The sequence below is a fragment of the Scyliorhinus torazame genome, chromosome 3 (assembly GCF_047496885.1).
Source record: "Scyliorhinus torazame isolate Kashiwa2021f chromosome 3, sScyTor2.1, whole genome shotgun sequence".
Classification (NCBI taxonomy): Eukaryota; Metazoa; Chordata; class Chondrichthyes; order Carcharhiniformes; family Scyliorhinidae; genus Scyliorhinus; species Scyliorhinus torazame.
In genome coordinates this window covers 134,460,020-134,482,266 of record NC_092709.1, presented here as the reverse complement: position 1 = coordinate 134,482,266, position 22,247 = coordinate 134,460,020, and the positions used below count along the sequence as shown (strand labels likewise).

Here is a 22,247-nt window from a genome sequence, read left to right as displayed (position 1 = left end):
AGATTAAGAAGTTTACAATAAAAGTCTCATCACCATTTGCATGTTAAAAACTAAATATTTTTTATTGAAATATAAACAATTTAAAAGTGTTTCCCATGAAAGATTTCAATTATTTTCAGGTTTTTTTAAGTCTGCATTTCTTAATGTGAAAGTTCATAAATAAAGGAAATACTGTGAGCATCTCACTGACAATATTAATATGACACCTGGGTCTGCCTCTGTGAGAAGAGTTCCTGATTCAGGGAGGAACCAATAACAGGGCAACTCGAGGTCTTGCACCACTGACAGATGCTCCCCGCTTTTTGTTTTCTTACATAAGCCAATGTTGAGAATGCAAACTCACACAGGTAGGTTTTGGGTAAGAGTACTGCTATGGTGTGCTCTAAAATAGTTGGATATTCTTGTCCCACAAGCAACTAAAATGTGTCCAGAAGAATCTCTGCAAGATTTTGTTTCAGTGTACAATACATCCTGAGCTCTGCAAATTTCTCTTGTTTGGTTAATGACAATCTCTTTGATGATTCAAGAGAAAGTGAACTAAATGGAACATATACCCAGTCAAAGTCTTCCGTACTTGTGGAGGGAAAGTCGCATTCAAACTTCTTGTGCAGTGTTTTAAGATATGTGGCGATGAGGTTGAGTATGGTTTTGCCAGCAGAACAGCTTGAACATCTCAATCGACCCACTTGCCACTTTTTCCTGCCAAAGGGCCAGTTTTGATCTGAAGCCTTGAAGTCTATCACAATATTCTCAGTTTCCCCTGCATTTTAACACTCAGCTCATTCAGATGGCCGAATATACCTCAAAGGTATGCAAGCTTAGCACACCAAGAATCGTCACATATTAAATCTTTGTGTGGCAATTCATGCAGAGCCAAAAACTCTTTCATTGTGTTACGGGAGTTCATAAACATAAGACAGAACCTTTCCACGAGACAGCAATCGCACTATGTGTGTGTATGAGTAAAACCTGGTAGTCAGCTTGGATTGGATTGGATTTGTTTATTGTCACATGTACCGAGGTACAGTGAAAAGTAGTTTTCTGCGAGCAGCTCAACAGATCATTAAATACATGAAAAGGAAATAAAAGAAAATACATAATAGGGCAACACAACATATCCATCTCTTCATTCAAAATAATAAACAAGTGCAGTTTGAAAATACATGACTTCACATAATTCATGATCTTCACTGATTGGCCTAACACTGCAGTTAACTCATTTGGCATTGTCTTGGCAACAAGGGCTTCATGGTACAGAATACTGTGGCTGCCTGGATGTCAGGATTCTGGGGCGAAATTCTCCCGAAACGGCGCGATGTCCGCCAACTGGCGCCCAAAACGGTGCCAATCAGACGGGCATCGCGCTGCCCCAAAGGTGCGGAATGCTCCGCATCTTTGGGGGCCGAGCCCCAACATTGAGGGGCTAGGCCGACGCGGGAGGAATTTCCGCCCTGCCAGCTGGCGGAAACGGCCTTTGTTGCCCCGCCAGCTGGCGGGGAAATGACATCTCGGGGCCGCGCATGCGCGGGAGCGTCAGCGGCCGCTGACAGTTTCCCGCGCATGCGCAGTGGAGGGAGTCTCTTCCGCCTCCGCCATGGTGGAGACCGTGGCGGAGGCGGAAGGGAAAGAGTGCCCCCACGGCACAGGCCCGCCCGCCGATCGATGGGCCCCGATCGTGGACCAGGCCACCGTGGGGGCACCCCCCGGGGCCAGATCGCCCCGCGCCCCCCCCCAGGACCCCGGAGCCCGCCCGCGCCGCCTTGTCCCGCCGTTGAAAAGGTGGTTTAATCCACGCCGGCGGGACAGGCAATTTATCGGCGGGATTTCGGCCCATCCAGGCCGGAGAATCCAGCGGGGGGGCCCGCCAACCAGCGCGGCCCGATTCCCGCCCCCGCTGAATATCCGGTGCCGGAGACTTCGGCAACCGGCGGGGGCGGGATTCACGGCGGCCAACGGCCATTCTCCGACCCACAGGGGATGCCCCTGTTCTTACACCTTACTCATGAATCCTTTGACTTTTCTTATCATGGAAGCTGCTCCATCAGTGCAGATGCTACTGCACTTGGTCCAGTTAAGATTGTTTCCCTCCAGTGAAGCAGTTTGTCACAGAAGATTTCCTGTCCGGTTGCAGGATCAGGCAATTATTTGCAAAAGAAGGAATTTGCTTTGATAGAATCCCAATCGATATATCTCACATGGGATAAGAACTGGCAGCATCTCTAATTTCTGTGGAGTCATCAATCTGCAGGGAAAATTTTCCACTCATTTCTAATTTCTGTTGAAACTTCTGTTCAATATCAACTGGCATTTTGTCAACACACCATTTGATTGTACTATCAGAAAGAGGAACTTTGTTGATTTCTTTGGCAGCATTGGTTCTCTGCATTACTCTCACTATGCTTTTGCAAGCCGGCAGAATTAGGGTTTCAGCAATGGCGTGCGACTTTTTCGATTTCACTATGAGCTCAGCCGCCAGGTAACCCACCTCCTCCATATTATCTGAAACCTGCACACACTCCATCATATATTGATTTTGCCATATGTTTTGTTCTCTCAGGTGCTTGAAATATTTGCTGGAGAGTGAATGGTTTTTTGTATTGAAATGGCACTTCGACTTACTTGATACCATTGCAGTTTGAGAGCTTCTCCCTGCAAATTAGGCATTCTGGAACAGGGCAAGAAGTGCCACCAGTCCACGAAAATCCAAAGGCAAAGTAGCTATTGCTGTATTGTCTCTGTAGGAACCTCGCTTTTTTCTCCCGAGTTTTGGTTCTTTTGGCCACATTTAAATCAGAATGGGAGATTGGCAGAATAAAGGACGAGATTGTAAAGGTGGTGTTGGGTGGCATGTTGTTGGCGAAGGTGTTGGCTTCGCGAATCGAGGACTGCACCCCAGGGCTGATAGGCGAGGACCAAACGGGTTTTATGAAAAGGAGCCAGCTGTCGGCAAATGTGAGGAGGCTAAGTAGGGTGGTGGGGGGTGCTGGCGTTGTCAAATATATGAACTACTATTGAACAGCAAACATCGCCATGGTTCAGAAATGGGTAGTGGGGGAGGGGTTGGCATAGGGAGGCTTCTTGGAGGGGGAACGAGCTTTAGGGCATTGTTAACAGCATCTCTACCGTTCTCGCCGAAGAGATACTCCATGAACCCAGTGGTGGTGCTCGCCTTGACGATGTGGGGGCAGTGGAGGCAGCATTTGGGACTGGAGGGGGCCTCGGTGTGGGCTGGATGCGAGGTTTCGTGGCTGGCGGCAGGCAAATCTGCCCCCTCTGTTTAGAGGGGGCAGATTTGCGAAGTTGGAGGACCTGGAGTAAGAGTATGAGTTGCTCCAGGGGAACGGTTTTAGGTACCTGCAGGACCGGGATTTCGTGAGGAGAGAGGTGCCGTATTTTCCTGGGCTACTGCCCCTGGGGTTGCAGGATAAGGTACTGTCGAAGGAGGAGATAGGGAGGGGGAAGGAGCTCTACAGAGAGCTGATGCATTGGGAGGGGGCATAAAGCAGAAGTGGGAGGAGGAGCTGGGAGGGAAAGTGGAGGCCAGGAAGTTGCTGAGGCCTTGCGGAGGGCGAATGCGTCCTCGTCGTGTGTGAGGCTAAGCCTCATTCAGTTTAACGTAATTCATAGAGCACATATGAGGGTAGCACGGATGAGTAGGTTTTTTGAGGGGTCAGAGGATAGGTGTGGGCGATGCGCGGGGAGGTCCGCGAATCACATCCATATGCTTTGGGCATGTCCAAAGCTAAAGGGGTTCTAGCAGAGTCCATGAGTAGCGATATTCGGGGTATCGGAAGACCCGGGAGTCCAGGTGGTGAGAGAGGCCAATGTTTTGGCCTTTGCCTTCCTGATAGCCTGGAGACGGTTCTTGCTTGGATGGAGGGACTCGAAACCACCGAAAGTGGAGTGTGGGTGAGTGACCTGGCGGAACTCCTGTGGCTGGAGAAAGTCAATTGTGCCCTGAGAGGGTCGGTTGATGGGTTCACTCAAAGGTGGAAGCCGTTCATTGATTTCTTTAAGGAGGATTGAGGGGTCAGCAAGGCGGGGGGGTGGGGGGTAAGGGGTTTAAAATGGGGAAGGCAGGATGGGAGAAGGGGGTGATGGTGGAGTGCAGAGGGGAGTGGGTGTTGATTATTTATAATGTGAACAATCTTTCTTCTGCTTTGGTTTGTTTTTATGAAAATGCTTGAATAAAATGTTTTTTTTAAAAAAGGTAAAACAATCCGAACCAGACATGCACAGCCCTCTGCTGGCCGGTGTATGTGTGGAAGGCCTGAGATTTATCAGGACTTGGAGATGCCGTCAACAAAGCTGCAAATGAAGATTAACTTTAGCTTGTTCACGTTAATTTTTAATCACTTTGAATCTTATTTCAGGTCACACCAGTGTGCCACAGCACACCAGTTGAGAACCTCTCTGCCCTAATATTTCAGGGAGCTTTTTTGTATCCTCTTCCCTGAAGATGGACAAAAAGTATTTGATAAGTTTCTCAGCTATTTCATTATTCCCCATGATATATTCCCCCGTCTCTGTTGTAATGAGCCCATGTTTGTCTTTTCTAGTCTTTCCCTTTTTACATACGGATGCTTTCACCGTCCGTTTTTATGTTTCTCGATAGTTTACTTTCATATTTTATTTTCTCTTTTTTTTTAAATCAGTTTTTTGATTCTCCTTTGTGAATTCTAAAATGCTCCTAATCCTCAGAATTACTACTTTTTTGGCAACTTTAAAAGCCTCTTCCTTTGACCTAATGCAATCTTTAATTCCTCGTTAGCCATGCTACATTTGTGTGCCACCAAGAATGTAACTTTGCTGTAAACCAACTGTTAATTATTTCTGCTAGCCATTGCCTCTCGACAATCATATGTTTTAATGATGAGCTGAAACTTCCGAGCTCCAGGGCAGCATAACTGGAGCATACCCAAAGATGCGCTGGGGAATCCCACCGGATGTTCCCAGGTAAGGTTTGCATGGCAATTGCCTGGGAAGTGCAAAGTTCCCAAGGGCAATTGCCCTGCACTGGGAACCATCCAAAAATACATTGTAAAATTCAAACTTTGGATGGCTCTGTGTTACATCAATAGTGACCCAGAAAAAGTTAGAAGAATTAAAACTACTTCTTAACTCCTGGGTAATAATAATAATCTTCAGTATTGTCACAAGTAGGCTTACATTAACACTGCAATGAAGTTACTGGGAAAATCCCCCCCGTCGCCACGTTCCGGCGCCTGTTCGGGTACACAGAGGGAGAATTCAGAATGTCCAATTCACCGAACAAGCATGTCTTTCGGGACTTTTGGAGGAAAGCGGAGCACCCGGAGGAAACCCACAGACACAGGGAGAACGTACAGACTCTGCACAGACGGTGACCCAAGCCGGGAATCGAGCCTGGGTCCCTGGCGCTGTGAAGCAATAGTGCTAATCACTGTGCTACCGTGCCACCCACTGTACTGTACTAACTATAGTACAGACCCAAATGGAACCCCATGGAACTCACCCCACACCTAAGGCCCGACACAACCCAACCCTCCCCAAGACTCAACAGGTCTGACCTCCCCATCTCACCCTGCGGCCAACACTACCCCCCACCCTCCCAGAGGCCCGATCTGGCTTGGGTTCTTTACTACTGTCTACTGCAAGTCTGCCTTCATCGGTCAATATACCTGATAGGATTCCTACAGTTCCATACGCTATAACACTGGCCTTCTTGGCTACTTCATAAATAGGGCCCAAGCTATTTGCTCACGTTGCAAGCTTGGTGCTGAAATAGTGTCATCAAAGCCTTCCTGTGGGATAACAGCTATTCTTTCTTGCTGCATATCGCGCAAACTCATGCATAGGCCTAAGGCCACATTTAGACCTGAAAAGGACTATATTACCATGGTAGGGTAAGATGTCTCAAAAATTTGAGCAACAGTTGAAGCTAACAATTTCACGTTGCTGCTTTCCAGTATCAACACAAGTGATAGTCTCCAATAACAGGATGCTGCTGTCAAGCTAAAAATATGTTCTGCCTGTCACACACATGAGTAATGTGTTATCGGAATTTCAGTGCTGGCATGATGCCAGGTATGTAGGTCGAATGTCCCAATGACTGGTGGATTGTATCAAACAATACATCCCTATTTGAACATATTTATCAAATCTCCTCTCAGCCTTTTTCTTTACAAGCACAGCCCCAACCTTTCTTCCAATCTATCTTCATAACTGAAGTATCTCATCCCAGGCACCATTCTTGAAAACTTCTTCTGCACTCTCTCCAATGCATTCACATCCTTCCTATAGTATAGCTCCCAGAACTGTGCTCAATACTCCAGCTGAGGTCCAACTGATGTCTTGCATAAGTTCAGGATAACGTTCTTGCTTTTGTGCTCTGTGCCCCAATTAATAAAGCCCACAATACTATATGCTTTTTAAACTGCTTTCCCCACCTGTCCTGCCACCTTCAATGATCTATGCACATATACACCCAAGTCACTCTGCTCCTGCACCCCTTTTAGAATTTTACCCCTTATTTTATATTATCTCTCCAACGTTCTTCCCACCAAAACACTTCACCTCACACTTTGCTGCATTGAGCTTCATCTGCCACCTAGCTGCCCATTCCACCAACTTGTCTATGCCCTTTTGAAGTTCTACACTGTTCTCCTCACAGTTTACAATACTTTCAAGTGTTGTATCATCCGCAAACTTTGAAACTGGATACCAAGATCTAGATCATGAGTGTACATCAGGACAAACAAGGGTCCCAATACCAACTGCTGGGGTACACCGCTACAAACCTTTGTCCAGCCCAAAAGATATCCATTGTCCATTACTCACTGCTTCCTATTGTTAATTTTTTTTATTCTCCCACTTTTTCACATATTCTCCCAAATTTACACCCAACAATATACAATAATCAGTAACGAATGTAATGTCAATCCCCATATCAATAACGATCCCATCCTCCCACCAAACCCCAGACATTGGCCCGCATGTTAACATAAAAAAATGACAAAAAGCAATCAGGAATCACCCATAGTCACCATTAACACATACAGCCCCCCTCCCTCCACCCCTCCCAGCCCCCCTAATGTTCAATGTGATCCAATTCTCGAAAGTGCATAATGAATAACGCCCATGAATTGTAGAACCCCTCCATCTTTCCCATCAGTTCAAATTTGACCTTTTCAAGCGTCAAGAATTCCAGCAGGTTCCCCCACCACGCCAGAACACAGGGTGGAGAGGTTGATCTCCACCCTAACAGAATACGCCTTTGGGCAATCAACGAGGCGAAGGCAGGTCGACACCCCGAATATGGCCTCCCGAGGGCCCGGGTCCAGTTTCACATGCACCACTTTAGAGATTACCCTAAACACCTCCTTCCAGTAATCCTCCAGCTTTGGACAGGACCAAACCATATGAACGTGGTTTGCGGGGCCCCCCTCACAACGTTCACACAGATCTTCTACCCCCTCAAAGAGCCAGCTCATCCTCGCCCTTGTAAAGTGCATTCTATACACCTGTATCAGCCCCAACCTCGCACACGAGGTGGAGGCGCTCACCCTCCGGAGCACCTCACACCAGAACCTCTCCTCCATATCCTCTCCCAACTCTTCCTCCCACTTTGCCTTGATCCCTTCTAGTGGCGCTTTCTCCTCCTCCAAAATAGCCCCGTAAACCGCCGATACTACCCCCTTCTCCAGTCCCCCTGTCGTCAGCACCTCCTCCAGCAATGTGGAAGCCGGCTCCACTGGGAAACTCTATATCTCCTTTCTGGCAAAGTCTTGTACCTGCATGTATCTAAATATTTCCCCCTGCTCCAGCCCATATTTCACTCCCAGCTCCTTCAATCCCACAAAATGACCTCCAAGAAATAAATCTTTTAGTGTTCTAATTCCTTTCTCCTACAATCTCCGAAACTTTCCATCCCACTTCCTTGGCTCAAATCTATGGTTCCCTCGAATCGGCATTTCCCTTGACCCTGCCCCCAACCCGAAGTGCTGTCAAAACTGCCTCCAAATTCTCAACAAAGCTATTACTACCGGACTCCCGGAGTATCTCCTCGGGGCCGTCAGGAGCGGCGCTGTCGCTAGCTCCTCCACCCCGACCCCCTACACAAACTCTCCTCCATTCGGACTCATTGGGAGTCAACCACTCTGACCCAGCTCTGTACCTTCTCCACATTCGCCGCCCAGTAATAATACATCAGGTTCAGAAGACCCAAACCCCCTGCCTGCCTTCCTCTCTGTAGTAGCACCTTTTTAATTCTGGCCCTCCCCATATGAACGAGGTAAAAAATGCCTTTGGCAGGAAAATTGGCAGGCATTGAAAAATAACACATTCATTTTAACCGCCTGTACCGGACCCACCAATGACTGAGGGAGACCATCCCATCTTGCCAAATCAGCTCTCACTTTCCCCGCCAGACTAGAAATGTTGTACCTACGGAGCCCCCCGCCCAATCTCGGGCAACCTGCACCCCCAGGTATCTGAAGTGTGTCCCTGCTTACGGAATGGCAGCCCCCCCACCCCTGGCCGAGACACCACAAAATACTCACTCTTGTCTAGACTTAATTTGTACCCTGAGAAGGACCAAAACACCCGAAGCAGCTCCAGTATTCGCCCTATTGACACACTTGGTTCCGACACGTACAATAACAAGTCATCAGCATATAAGGACACCCTATGCTCTATCCCCCCCACCCCTCCCCGCACTATCCCTTTCCATACCCCCTAACTTCTTAATGGGATGGCCAATGGCTCAATCGCGAGTACAAACAGTAGGGGGGACATAGGACATCCCTGCCTAGTCCCACAGTGGAGAGGAAAGTATTCTGAACTGATGTTATTTGTGCGGTCGCTGGCCCTTGGCTCCTTATATAATAGCTTTACCCAGTCCACAAATCTTGGTCCAATCCCAAATGGCTCTAGAACTGCCATCAAGTACCCCCATTCTACCCAATCAAATGCATTCTTGGCGTCCAATGCCACAACCACCTCTGTTTCCTTCCCCTCCACCGGTACCATAACCACGTTCAATACCCTCCTGATGTTCGAAAAGAGCTGCTTCCCTCTCACAAACCCCATCTGATCTTCATCTATCGCCTTCGGGAGGCACTACCTGCCAGTACCTTCGCCAATATCTTTGCGTCCACGTTCAAAAGTGATATGGGCCTATATGACCCACACTCCGTCGGATCCTTATCTTTCTTAAGTAACAAGGAAATTGATGCCTGCCCCAAGGTTTGTGGTAACACCCCCTTCCCTATCGCCTCCTCAAACATCCCCACCATCAGCGGAGCAGCTTATTTTTGAATTTTTTACAATATTCTACCGGAAACCCATCCGGCCCTGCCACCTTCCCCGACTGCATCCTCCCAATCACATCTTTTATCTCCTGCTCCTTTATCACCCCTCAAATGTTACCCTGTCCCCCTCCCCTAACCTCGGGTACTCCAGCCCATCTAGAAATTCCTGCATCTCCCAGCCTCCCACAGGTAGCTCTGACCTGTACAATTTCTCATAGAATTCCTTCAAGACCTTGTTAATCTGATCTGGAACTACCACCAGCTTCCCTGCCCTGTTCCGCACCTAGAAAATTTCCCTTGCCGCAGCCTCTCGACGGAGCTGACCCACCAACATACGGCACGCCTTCTCTCCATGCTCCTAAACTGCCCCCCTTGCTCGCCTCAATTGGCGTACCACTTTCCTGGTAGATAGTTGGTCAAAGCTCGCCTGGAGTCTCTTCTTCTTTTCAAACTGCGCTGGGTCCCTATCTTCTGCATACCTCCTGTCTACCTCCAGCATCTCATCTATTACCCCCTGACGTTCCAACCTCTCCACTTTGTCTAGCCTAGCCTTGAATGAGATCACCTCACCCCTCACCACCACCTTAAAAGCCTCCCAGACAACCGCCTTCGACACCTCACCCGTGCAGTTAAAACGTACATATTTCTCGATTACTTTTTCAATTTTGTCACAGAACCCTCGGTACCCCAACAGTCCTGCATCTAACTTCCACCCTGGTCTCTGTACCATCCCCTTCTCCAGTACCATATCCACCTAATGTGGAGCATGATCTGATATTGCAATTGCCGTACACTCAGACCCTTTTACCCAAGCCAGCAACAAAGCGCTGGGGAAGGCCCCCACTCAATCCGCAAGTACACCTTATGGACCGCTGAGAAAAACGAGTACTCCCGCTCCCTCGGGCGCAAAAACCTCCAAGGGTCCACCCCTCCCATTTCCACCATTAGCCCAGCCAGCGCCTTCGCCCCCCTGAAGGGGCCAGCGAGTGCGGCCGTGACCTGTCCAATTTTGGCTCCTGCACCAAGTTCCAGTCGCGCCCCCCCCCCCCCCCACTATCAGTTTGTGTGTGACCAAGTCAGGGATGGCCCCACACACCGTCTTTGTGAATCCCACATCGTCCCAATTAGGACCATATACACTTAACTGCGCCAGTAGCCTCCCCTCCAGTGCCCCTGTCACAATCACATATCTACCCCCCTGATCTGCAGCCACCTACTCCATCTGGAACCGTACCCTTTTGTTGACCATTACCGCTACCGCTTGAGCTCTTCCATCAAATCCAGAATGAAACACCTGACTAACCCAGCCCTTTTTAAGTCTCACCTGGTCCTTCACCCTCAGATGAGTCTCCTGCAGCATTGCTGCATCGGCCTTCAAACTTTTAAGATGCGCAAGCATCCTTGACCTCTTGACTGGGCCTCCCAACCCCCTCACGTTCCACGTGACTATCCTAACTGGGCCTCTCACTCCCCCCCCCCCGTTCTTATCCATCATCATCATACCACCAGGCCCTGCCCCATGAGCCTGACCCGTCCGTTTCCATTATTAACATCGAACCCCCTCCCCGAATCCCCCCTGCACTTCCCCTCAAGAAAATCTCCCCCATTATCGATCCCCCCCCCCCCCCCCCCCACTCGCCTTGTAGGCCCATCGAAACCTGATAACCAGGCTCCAATGTCCGCAGCCCTCCTCTCTCCTCACCTCTGTTCACAAGCCGACTTCAGTCAGCTAGTGCAGGTAGTCCCCCTCTCCCCCAGAAAAGCATACTGTCATCTCACACCCAGTCCCAGAAGAAAAAGAAAAACAATCTAACCCATGCAATTCAATGAAATAACATAGCCTTTGCAACAAAAAAAAGGGGCAAAAATGCCAATCAAACCAAACAAAAATTTAAACTCTATAACAATGTGAAGTCAAGTAAGTTACAATACAGGTAAGTAAAAAGACAGTTATAACATTTATACATTTTCCAGCTCCCAGTCCACGATCTCTTTTCCAGCTCCACTCCTCATTTCTGTCCCAAGCCTTCTGCCTGCATGAACGCCTCAGCTGCCTCCACCGTTTCAAAATAAAAATCTTTGGCGTTGTATGTCGCCCTCAGCTTTGCCGGGTATATCATACCAAATCGCAGTGCCTTGTTGTTCAGTGCCATCACCACTCGGCTGAACGCCGCTCGTCTCTTTGCCAACTCCACCGTCAAGTCCTGGAAAATCTGAATTCCAGCACCATCCCACTGCACCTCCCGCTTCTGCTTCGCCCAGTTTAACACCTTCTCCTTCATGTGGTATTTATGACAGAAGATAATTACTACCCTCGGCGACTCGTTTACTTTGGGTTTCGGCCTTAACGACCGATGAGCTCGGTCCAGTTTATACCGGGAGGGGTCTTCATCCTCCCCATCAACTCCGCCAGCCTCTTAGCAAAGTACTCAGTTGGCCTTGAGCCCTCTGCCCCTTCAGGTAAGCCCACAATTCTCAGATTTTGACGCCTCAAGCAGTTCTCCAAGTCCTCGAGCTTTGCTGGGAGTCCTCTGTTGACCTCCACCACCCTCTGTAGCTCGTCTCCCATCGAGGTGAGCTGGTCGCTGTGCTGCGACATGGCCTCCTCCACTTCCTTCATCTTTTCACCCTGTTCTCTCATCTCGGCCGATGTCTTTGCCACATCCACCCTCACCGGGGCGATTGCCTCCTCCACCAATGATCTCAGTGCGACCGCCATCATCTCCTTCCTCAACGCCTCCATGTGCCTCGCAAATTACTTCTCCAGCACCACAGCCATCACCTCAGTCATCCTTTCCACTGTAAGTAGTGCGGCCCGACCACGCGGTCCAGCCCCCGCCAGCTTGTCAGCGCTTTTACTGGTCCTCTCCTTTGGCGGCGAGCCCGCGTTTCGTCCCTTCTTCACAGCTGTTCTTGGCATCCCTTAACCACTTAATATTTTTCTTCTTCTTTTCTTCAATCTCGAGATAAATAATAAAATAATATCTTTCTTCTTCTTTTCTTCAATCGCGAGATAAATAATAAAATAAATAACAAAAAAAAAAATTTTCATTGAAAAGTTACATTTTTAAAAATTTTAATTCCAAAAATCAAAGTTCAAAACATCTCTTCTCCTGGGACCGGACTTCAAACTTCCCAAACATGCATTTTCAGCGGGGGGGGCACCCTGTGTGCGCTGCTCCCCCTCTATATTTGCGCTAGATTCAGGCCTCCCCTCAGGCCAAGTTCCTCCCCCACTGCTTGCTTTGGGCTCGATTTCCTTACTCCTCCAATCACGGGCACCACCGGCTCCAAACCGACCCGACCCAGCGCCCGTCCCTCGGCCCCAACAGCCGAAGAAATCCCGACTGTCGAAGCCATGGGGGAACCCCCGGAAAACACCGAAATGCCGTCGACCAGCTGGAGCCCCTCTCCAGCGTGACTGCTCTGATCGCAGGCGCCACCGGAAGTTCTCTGCTTCCTATTATTCAGCCAATTTTGTATCTACATTGCTACTGTCCCTTTTATTCCACAAGCTATAACTTTTCTCACAAGTCTGTTGTGTGGCACTGTATCAAATGCTTTCATAATATCCAAGTACTACATCAGCAGCTTTACCCTCATCGACCCTTTTGTGTTACCTCCTCAAAAAACATCAAGTTAGTTAAACATGATTTCCCCATTAGAAATCCCTGCTGGCTGTTCCTAAGCAACCCACATTTTTCCATGTGACTACTAATGCTATCTCAAATAATTGTTTCAAGAAGCTTGCCCACTACATATGCCAACTAATAAGCACTTTCTGCTCATGCAGCATAAATTGCTGTTCCCTTCACAAGTGGTATTCTTGCAAATTGTGTCCTGATGAGTAAGACGAAAAACTTCGACAGAATGTCTCTTTGATCAGAAAACCCAAACATTCATCTTCCTATACTTATAGCCCTCCTAAATTGGCACACAATGAAAGCAGTGTGCATCATATAATAGGCTCTGTAGCAGTTTGCCTAACCTCCATAAACAGGATATTTCAAACCTCTACCACCAGGTGCATGGGAACTCCACGACCTGCAAGTTCCTGTCTTAGACACAAATCATTTTGATTTGGAACAATATCACCATCTCTTCACTGTCACTTCGTCAGGAACCTGGAAATCCCTTCTTAACAGCACTGTGGGTTTCCTACACACTACATTGACTAAAGTGATTAAAAAAGGCAGAGCACCACTATTTTCTCAAGGGCAATTAGGCATGGGCAACAAATACAGGCAGTGACCCTCAGAACCCAAGTAAAATAAAACACACAATGACCATAAAAGAAATAATCCAAATAAAGTTATTTTTTAAATAAATTGAGAGTACCCAATTATTTTTTTGCAATTAAGGGGCAATTTAGCGTAGCACCTATCCTGCACATCTTTGGGTTTATGGGGGTAAGACCATGCAGACACAGGGCGAATGGGAAAACTCTACACGGACAATGACCCAGGGCCGGGATTGAACCTGGGTCCTCAGTGCCGTGAGGCAGCAATGTTAACCATTGCGCCACCGTGCCGCCCCTAACCGAATAAAGTTCTATCTACAGAACTGATCTCAAGTGTCAAAATCCACTGACGACACTATTTCTGTCTCCACAGCTACTGCCAGATCTGCTGAGTATTTCCACTCTTTTTTTGTTTTATTTCAGATTTCCAGAATCAGCAGTATTTTGCTTTTAATTAAATCCGTTCCGTTTTCCTACATTCCAAAATATGCTGCTTGACAGTACAAGGGATATTACTTTGACAGTTTGCATGTTTTTAATTGATTATTGTTTTTAATAATCTGAGAGGTCACTAACGTAACAGTAACGTTGCTGACCAACATCACTAGGTTGGGGATAAGGATTCAGGGCTAAAATTCTAAAGCTGCATTCAGATTGGGATTAAGGTTATGGGATTAATGGTAAGGGTTACAAACAGCTACTGACAGCTCTATGGTCACTCCCCTCGACCATAAATAATTGGTTATTGTTTTAGTCATGGGAGCAATTTTAATTTAAGTAACGTTATTGCTAAGGAGCGATAGTGGAGCAGGAGATAAAAGATGTGATTGGGAGGATGCAGTCGGGGAAGGTGGCTCGGCCAGATGGGTTTACGGTGGAATATTATAAAAAATTCAAGGATAAACTGGCACCCCCGATGGTGGGGATGATTGAGGAGGGGATAGGGAAGCGGGTGTTACCACAGACTTTGGGGCAGGCATCGATTTCCCTGTTGTTTAAAAAAGATAAGGATCCGACGGAATGTGGGTCGTATAGGCCCATATCACTTTCAAACATGGACACAAAAGTATTGGCAAAGGTACTGGCAGGTAGGCTGGAGGAGTGCCTCCCGAAGGTGATAGGTGAAGATCAGACGGGGTTTGTGAGAGGGAGGCAACTCTTTTCGAACGTTAGGCAGGTATTGAACGTGGTTATGGCACCGGCGGAGGGGAAGGAAACAGAGGTGGTTGTGGCATTGGACACCGAGAAAGCGTTTGATCGGATAGAATGGGGGTACTTGATGGCAGTTCTAGAGCTGTTTGGGATTGGACAAAGATTTGTGGACTGATTTATGGCTACTACATAAGGAGCCGAGGCCGAGTGTCCGCACAAATAACATCAGCTTGAGGTACATTTCTCTCCACCGTGCAACGAGGCATGGATGTCCTATGTCCCCTCTGCTGTTTGCAATCGCGATTGAGCCATTGGCCATCGCGTTAGGAAGTTCGGGGGTATGGAAAGGGATAGTGCAGGGAGAGATAGAGCATAGGGTGTCCTTATATGCAGATTACTTTTTGTTATACATGTCGGAACCGAGTGTGTCAATAGGGGGAATACTGGAGCTGCTTCGGATGTTTGGGTCTTTCTCGGGTACAAATTAAATCAAGACAAGAGTGAGTATTTTGTGGTGTCAGGGGTGGGGGCAGCCATTCCGTAGGGCAGGGACTCACTTTAGATGCCTGGGGGTGGAGGTTGCTCGGGATTGGGGGGGCTCGGTAGGTACAACATTTCTAGTTTGATGGGGAGAGTGAAAGCTGACCTGGCAAGGTGGGATGGTCTCCCTCTGTGACTGACAGGTCGGATACAGGCGGATAAAATGAACATGTTACCGTGATTTCTGTTTAGTTTTCAATGCCTACCGATTTTCCTGCCAAAGACATTTTTTAGAGAGATTGAAGGAATGATTACCTCGTTCATATGGGGAGGGAAGGCCAGAGTTAGAAAGGTGCTGCTACAGAGGGGAAGGCAGGCAGGGGGTTTGGGTCTTCCGAATCTGATGTATTATTACTGGGCGGTGAATGTGGAGAAGGTGTGGAGCTGGGTCAGATGGGTTGATTCCCAGTGGGTCAGAATGAAGGAGAGTTTGTGTAGGGGCTCGGGATTGAAGGCACTCGCCACAGCGCTGCTCCCGATGGTCCCGGGAAAATACTCAGGGAGTCCGGTAATAATAGCTTCATGAGGATATGGAGGCAGTTTCTCCAACACTTCAGGTTGGGGGCAGGGTCAAGGGAAATGCCGATTGAGCCAGGGAAGTGGGACGGAAATTTTCAGAAATGGGAGGAGATGGGGATTAAGACACTGAAAGATTTGTTTCCTGGGGGTCGGTTTGCAGGATTGAAGGAGCTGGGAGTGAAGTATGGGCTGGAGCAGGGGGAAATGTTTAGATACATGCAGATCAACCTCTCCACCCTGTGACCTGGCATGGGAACTGTTGGAATTCTTGACTCTTGAGAAGGTTAAGTTTTAACTGAGGGGACGGGTGGAGGTGTTCTACAACTCATGGGCATTATTCATATTGCACTTTCAAGAATTGGAGAACATCGAACATTAGTGGGCGTTGGGGGGGAGGGAGACAGTATGTGTTATTAGTGGGCGTTGGGGGAGGGAGACAGTATGTATTAATGGGGACTATGGGTGATTCCTGATTTCTTTTTGTTATTTGTTTATGTTAACATGCAGTCAGTTGTTTGGGGGTTGGTGGGAGGATGGGATCGTTGTTATTGATATGGGGATTGACATTATATCCGTTACTGCTTGTTTATTGTTGGTGGGTGTAAATTTGGGAGAAAATGTGAAAAAGGAGAATAATTTTTTTTTTAAAGTAACGTTATTGCTGAAAATGACACCTATTGTAATGGTTTAAATAAAAAGGAAGTGAACTTTTATCCAAAATATGCTGCTATTAATGTGCGAACACAAGCCACCAGGTGCTGGTGAGAAATGTTGCGGTTCGATCTTTGTCACAGGCAATCGTTGATCTGGGATCCAGGTGTGGCACCGCTGCCTCTTCTTTACCCAATGCTCCCATCCCCCATTACCTGACCCCCAAAACCTCCCAACCACTTAGTCCCGATCCTCTGGTCGCCGCGCTCACAGCAACCTCACATTCCCCTGGCTCCCTCCAAAAAAAATACGCTTCCCAAACCTGCCCACCCTGAACTCCACATCGCCTTACCTACACCCCTCTCCCCAACACATCCCACCCAGAGACCCCCTGATCCCCACAGCCCTGGCCCACCCCTGATATGCCCCACACCCTATACTCCTCCACATACCTGAGACTGACTTCCTCCACCCTCCCAACACCCCGATCTCCCCCGACTCTCAGGCCGCCAGAGGGTCGCTGCTGAGTTCGCCTCTCACCTCCAGGTAGTAGAGGTCCAGGGAGGTGATCTGCGAGTCCAGGAAACTCTCGTAAGTCTCAAACTCATTGACAATGTTGTCAACCGCCGCGCCGCCATGCTCCTCCTCCATCTTGTTTAGCGCTGTCTCCTGGGCAACGGGCACTTCCGGTCCTGGGGAGGCGGGGTAACGAGAGTCACCAGTCCAAGCAGCGCTGCCCCTCTGAGCCAATCATTCAGCTGGGTAAGGCAGCATGAATATTATTCAACTTATTTTCAATGGGTATTGGATGCACTTGTGCAACAGAGGCAGATAAAATACGCCAGGAAGGGCGTGCACATAACAGCCCTCATGCATTGATTATTATCCATACTTCTGTGGGATGTTTCCACGGATAGAACATAGAACGATACAGCGCAGTACTGGCCCTTCGGCCCACGATGTTGCACCGAAACAAAAGCCATCTAACCTACACTATGCCATTATCATCCATATGTTTATCCAATAAACTTTTAAATGCCCTCAATGTTGGCGAGTTCACTACTGTAGCAGGTAGGGCATTCCACGGCCTCACTACTCTTTGCGTAAAGAACCTACCTCTGACCTCTGTCCTATATCTATTACCCCTCAGTTTAAAGTTATGTCCCCTCGTGCCAGCCATTTCCATCCGCGGGAGAAGGCTCTCACTGTCCACCCTATCCAACCCCCTGATCATTTTGTATGCCTCTATTAAGTCTCCTCTTAACCTTCTTCTCTCCAACGAAAACAACCTCAAATCCATCAGCCTTTCCTCATAAGATTTTCCCTCCATACCAGGCAACATCCTGGTAAATCTCCTCTGCACCCGCTCCAAAGCCTCCACATCCTTCCTATAATGCGGTGACCAGAACTGTACGCAATACTCCAAATGCGGCCGTACCAGAGTTCTGTACAGCTGCAACATGACCTCCCGGCTCCGGAACTCAATCCCTCTACCAATAAGGATAAGGTCAATATGTCAAAATAACTAAAAGTAAAATAGGCAGAGAGCAGGAGGCGGTTGATTAATATTGAGTTGTTTGAGCACACAGGCCTGATGGGCAGAATGGCCTTCTGAGCTACACATCTCTGTGATGATTCAGGATTATAAGAATATCGACACAACTCCTGCACTTGGTGTTGTATCCCAGAAAAACAGATGTTGGAACATAAAACTGACACTAATATTTAAATACTTCTTGAAGCATTTACCGACAGAATTGCACATTACAACAATTCATCTCTGAAACCAACAGCCTTAGTCTGTCTATTTATTGAAGCACAAATGACTGCCCCCGCCACTCCCGCAGTTAATGCCTATTGTAGACCGAGCGGTCGTTGTGATGATAGATGTCATCTTTATTGTCATTTATATGTAAATAATAATATATGTATAACTGCCGTAGTTCCAGCATCCGATCATCAGGTAGTGTGAGTATGCAGACACATGACCCGGACACACCAGTGTTCCAGGAGGTGTTAGAAAGGAGTTTGTAGCAGTTGCATATTGTAGCACAATCAATTACTCACGAGACGAGAAGAGATGAGATGAAGTCAATCGAAGGCTTTATTAAGCAGACTTGTTCCCCAGCAGCTCAGTTACAGAATGCGGCTGCTGGGAGAACCCGGGTTCTTATACTCCACCTTACTGGGTGGAGCCAGCAGGCGCCAGATCCAATCAGGACCCAGTGTCTGTCTACCAATAGCCTCTCGGCATCACAGGTACCGTACTACCCCTAATACATACCACCACATTCACCCCTTGTTAAAAAAGAACCCGGCGAGGTGGTGGGTCGCATGGTGGTAGGGGCCTCCAAGCCCTCAACGAGGACCTCTGCCACCCGGGGGTCATTCGATTCTACCACTTTGTGAAGACCCGCAGCCTCCCCTACTCTGTTGAGGAGGTCCAAACAGCCACCAGGAACTGCCAAATCAGCGCAGCGTGCAAGCCACACTTTTTCAGGCCAGAGCGCACCTGATAAAGGCTTCCCGACCCTTTGATGCCCACCACTCCATCCGGGAGGACTTCCTGCCAACGGGAAACTGGGAGACTTCTGGACCGTAGGGCCAGTAGGACGGTCTTACAGACCTTACCGTTCTCCCTCTCTACCTGACCATTTCCCCGGGGGTTGTAACTGGTCGTCCTGCTTGAGGCAATGCCCTTGCTGAGCAGGAATTGATGCAGTTCGTCGCTCATGAAGGAGGACCCCCTATCGCTATGGATCTGTGCGGGGAAACCGAACAGTGTAAAGATGGTGCAGAGGGCTTTAATGACCGTGGCTGCGGTCATGTCGGGACAGGGGATGGCGAAAGGGAAACGGGAGTATTCGTCCACCACGTTTAGGAAGTACGTGTTGCGGTCGGTGGAGGGGAGGGGGCCTTTGAATTCCAGACTGAGGCGCTCAAAGGGTCGGGAAGCCTTTATCAGGTGCGCTCTGGCCTGAAAAAGTGTGGCTTGCACGCTGCGCTGATTTGGCAGTTCCTGGTGGCTGTTTGGACCTCCTCAACAGAGTAGGGGAGGCTGCGGGTCTTCACAAAGTGGTAGAATCGAATGACCCCCGGGTGGCAGAGGTCCTCGTGGAGGGCTTGGAGGCGATCTACTTGTGCGTTGGCACATGTGCCGCGGGATAGGGCATCGCACGGCTCGTTCAGCTTTCCGTTCTGACAGTAGAAGAACAGTCAAAGAGGGAGAACCAATTCAGGATAACTGACCAACTCGCCTTAAGGGGAGCTCGACAAACCCCTGTCCTCAACAGGATAAAACACAGTCTGCCTGGGCCTGAAGAAGAATAAACATAGCAAACAAACAAAGAAACAAATAAAGCAGGATCCAAGATGGCGAGCATCCTTCAGGATCTTCCAAAGATTTCAACATTCGGAACACAAGCTTAAATACCTCCAACCTTCCAACTCGACAGGGCCCAGGTGATCAACAACCAAGGCTCCTGCAGGGGGGATGGCCTGGCCGGCTCAGGCAACCCCACCTCTCTCGGCTGACCCCGGAAACAATATCACACAGAATCAGAGGTCGGAAGGCCACCCCATTCCTGGCTTCAAAGACAGTATTAAATATACTCCATCAAATTTGAACTGCCCACACTCCCCACCGAGATTCCCGAAACATGGCAGCCAGTTCCCAAACTCGGCCGGAACGTCTCCACCATCTCACCGGGGCCACCAGGCTCAGCAGGGCTCATCACTGGTTACCCCTGGTCCTCATCACACCCCTCAGGATTGACGACAGGCCATGAGACAGAACCTCAACTGTCCAGAAGCGGGCTTCCACCAAAGACAATGCTCTCTGTCGCAAAAACCTCCTCATGCGCCGCCATTCCCTCCATAAAGACACCTTGCAACTCTTGAAAAGGGGTTTTGATGACCCGCATCGCAGAACCAAGCCATTCAGATGGATTGATATTATTGTTTGCAGCCATCACCCGCCGGTGAACACAACGGCATGGTAGAACAGTGGTCCGCACTGCTACCTCACAGCACCAGGAACCCGGGTTGAATTCCAGCCATGAGTGACTGTCTGTGTGGAGTTTGTACTTTCTCCCCGTGTTTTTACATAGAACATAGAACAGTACAGCACAGTACAGGCCCTTTGGCCCACGATGTTGTGCCGACCATTTATCCTAATCTAAGACAAACCTAACCTACACCCCTTCAATTTACTGCTGTCCATGGCCCTGTCCAAGAGTCACTTAAATGTCCCTAGTGACTCTGACTCCACCACCTCTGCTGGCAGCGCATTCCAAGCACCTACCACTCTCTGTGTAAAGAACCTACCTCTGACATCTCCCCTATACCTTCCTCCAATCACCTTAAAATTATGTTCCCTCATGTCAGCCATTTCCACCCTGGGGAAAAATCTCTGGCTATCCACTCTACCCATGCCTCTCATCACCTTGTACACCTCTATCAAGTCACCTCTCTTCCTTCTTCGCTCTAGTGAGAAAATCCCTAGCTCCCTCAACCTTTCTTCATAAGACATGCCCTCCAGTCCAGGCAGCATCCTGGTAAATCTCCTCTGCACCCTCTCCAAAGGATCCACATTCTTCCTATAATGAGGTGACCAGAACTGGACACAATGTTCCAAGTGTGGTCTAACCAGTATTTTATAAAGCTGCAGAAAAACCTCGCGGCTCTTAAACACAATCCCCCTGTTAATGAAAGCCAACACACCATACACTTTCTTAACAACCCTATCAACCTGGGTGGCAACTTTGAGGGATCTATGTACATGGACCCCAAGATTCCTCTGTTCCTCCACACTTCCAAAAATCCTGTCTTTAACCCTGAATTAGCATTCAAATTCGACCTTCCAGAATGAATCACTTCACATTTATTTAGGTTGAACTCCATCTGCCACTTCTCAGCCCAGCTCTGCATCCTGTCAATGTCTTGTTGTAACCTGCAACAGCCCTCGACACTATCTACAACTCCACGAATCTTCGTGTCATTAGCAAACTTACTAACCCACCCTTCCACTTCCTCATCCAAGTCATTTATAAAAACCACAAAGAACAGAGATCCCAGGACAGATCCTTGAGGGACACCACTGGTCACCGACCTCCAGACGGAATACTTTCCATCCGCTACCACTCGCTGTCTTCTTTCGGCCAGCCAATTCTGTAACTAGACAGCCAAATTTCTCTGTATCCCATGCCCCCTAACTTACTGAATGAGCCTACCATTGGGAACCTTATCAAATGCCTTACTGAAATCCATATACAGCACATCCACAGCCCGACCTTCATCAATGTGTCTCGTCACATCCTCAAAGAATTCAATGAGGCTTGTGAGGCATGGCCTGCCCCTCACAAAGTCATGCTGACTATCTTTAATCAAACTATGTTTTTCTGAATAATCATAAATCTTATCTCTCAGAATCCTTTCCAATATTTTGCTCACCACAGACGTAAGACTGACTGGTCTGTAATTCCCAGAGATTTCCCGATTCCCTTTCTTGATCAGGGGAACAATATTCGCCTCCCTCCAGTCATCCAGTACTACTCCAGTGGAGAGTGAGGATGCAAAGATCATCGCCAACGGTGCCGCAATCTCCCCCCTCTCTTCCTGCAGTAATCTTGGGTACATCCCATCAGGCCTAGGGGACTTATCTATCCTGATGCTTTTCAAAATTTCCAGCACATCCTCCTTCTTAATATCAACCTGTTCATGTCTATTAACCTGGTTCACGCTGTTCTCATGAGCAACAAGGTCCTTCTCTCTCGTGAATACTGAAGCAAAATATTCATTTAGTACCTCCCCTATCTCCTCAGACTCTGTGCACAAGTTCCCTCCACTATCCCTGA

The 22,247-nt window shown here is 48.4% G+C and overlaps 1 protein-coding gene across 1 annotated transcript in view; it reads right to left on the bottom strand.

Annotated features, from left to right (window-relative positions):
* cfap299 (cilia and flagella associated protein 299) overlaps positions 1-17,066 on the bottom strand; it is a 961,605-nt gene extending 944,539 nt beyond the window's left edge. Inside the window, exon 1 of the mRNA XM_072496240.1 lies at positions 16,933-17,066. Coding sequence (XP_072352341.1) covers positions 16,933-17,043 — 111 coding nt within the window. The 5' untranslated portion in view covers positions 17,044-17,066. The remainder of the gene's footprint in view (positions 1-16,932) is intronic.
* Between the last annotated feature and the right edge of the window lie 5,181 nt (positions 17,067-22,247).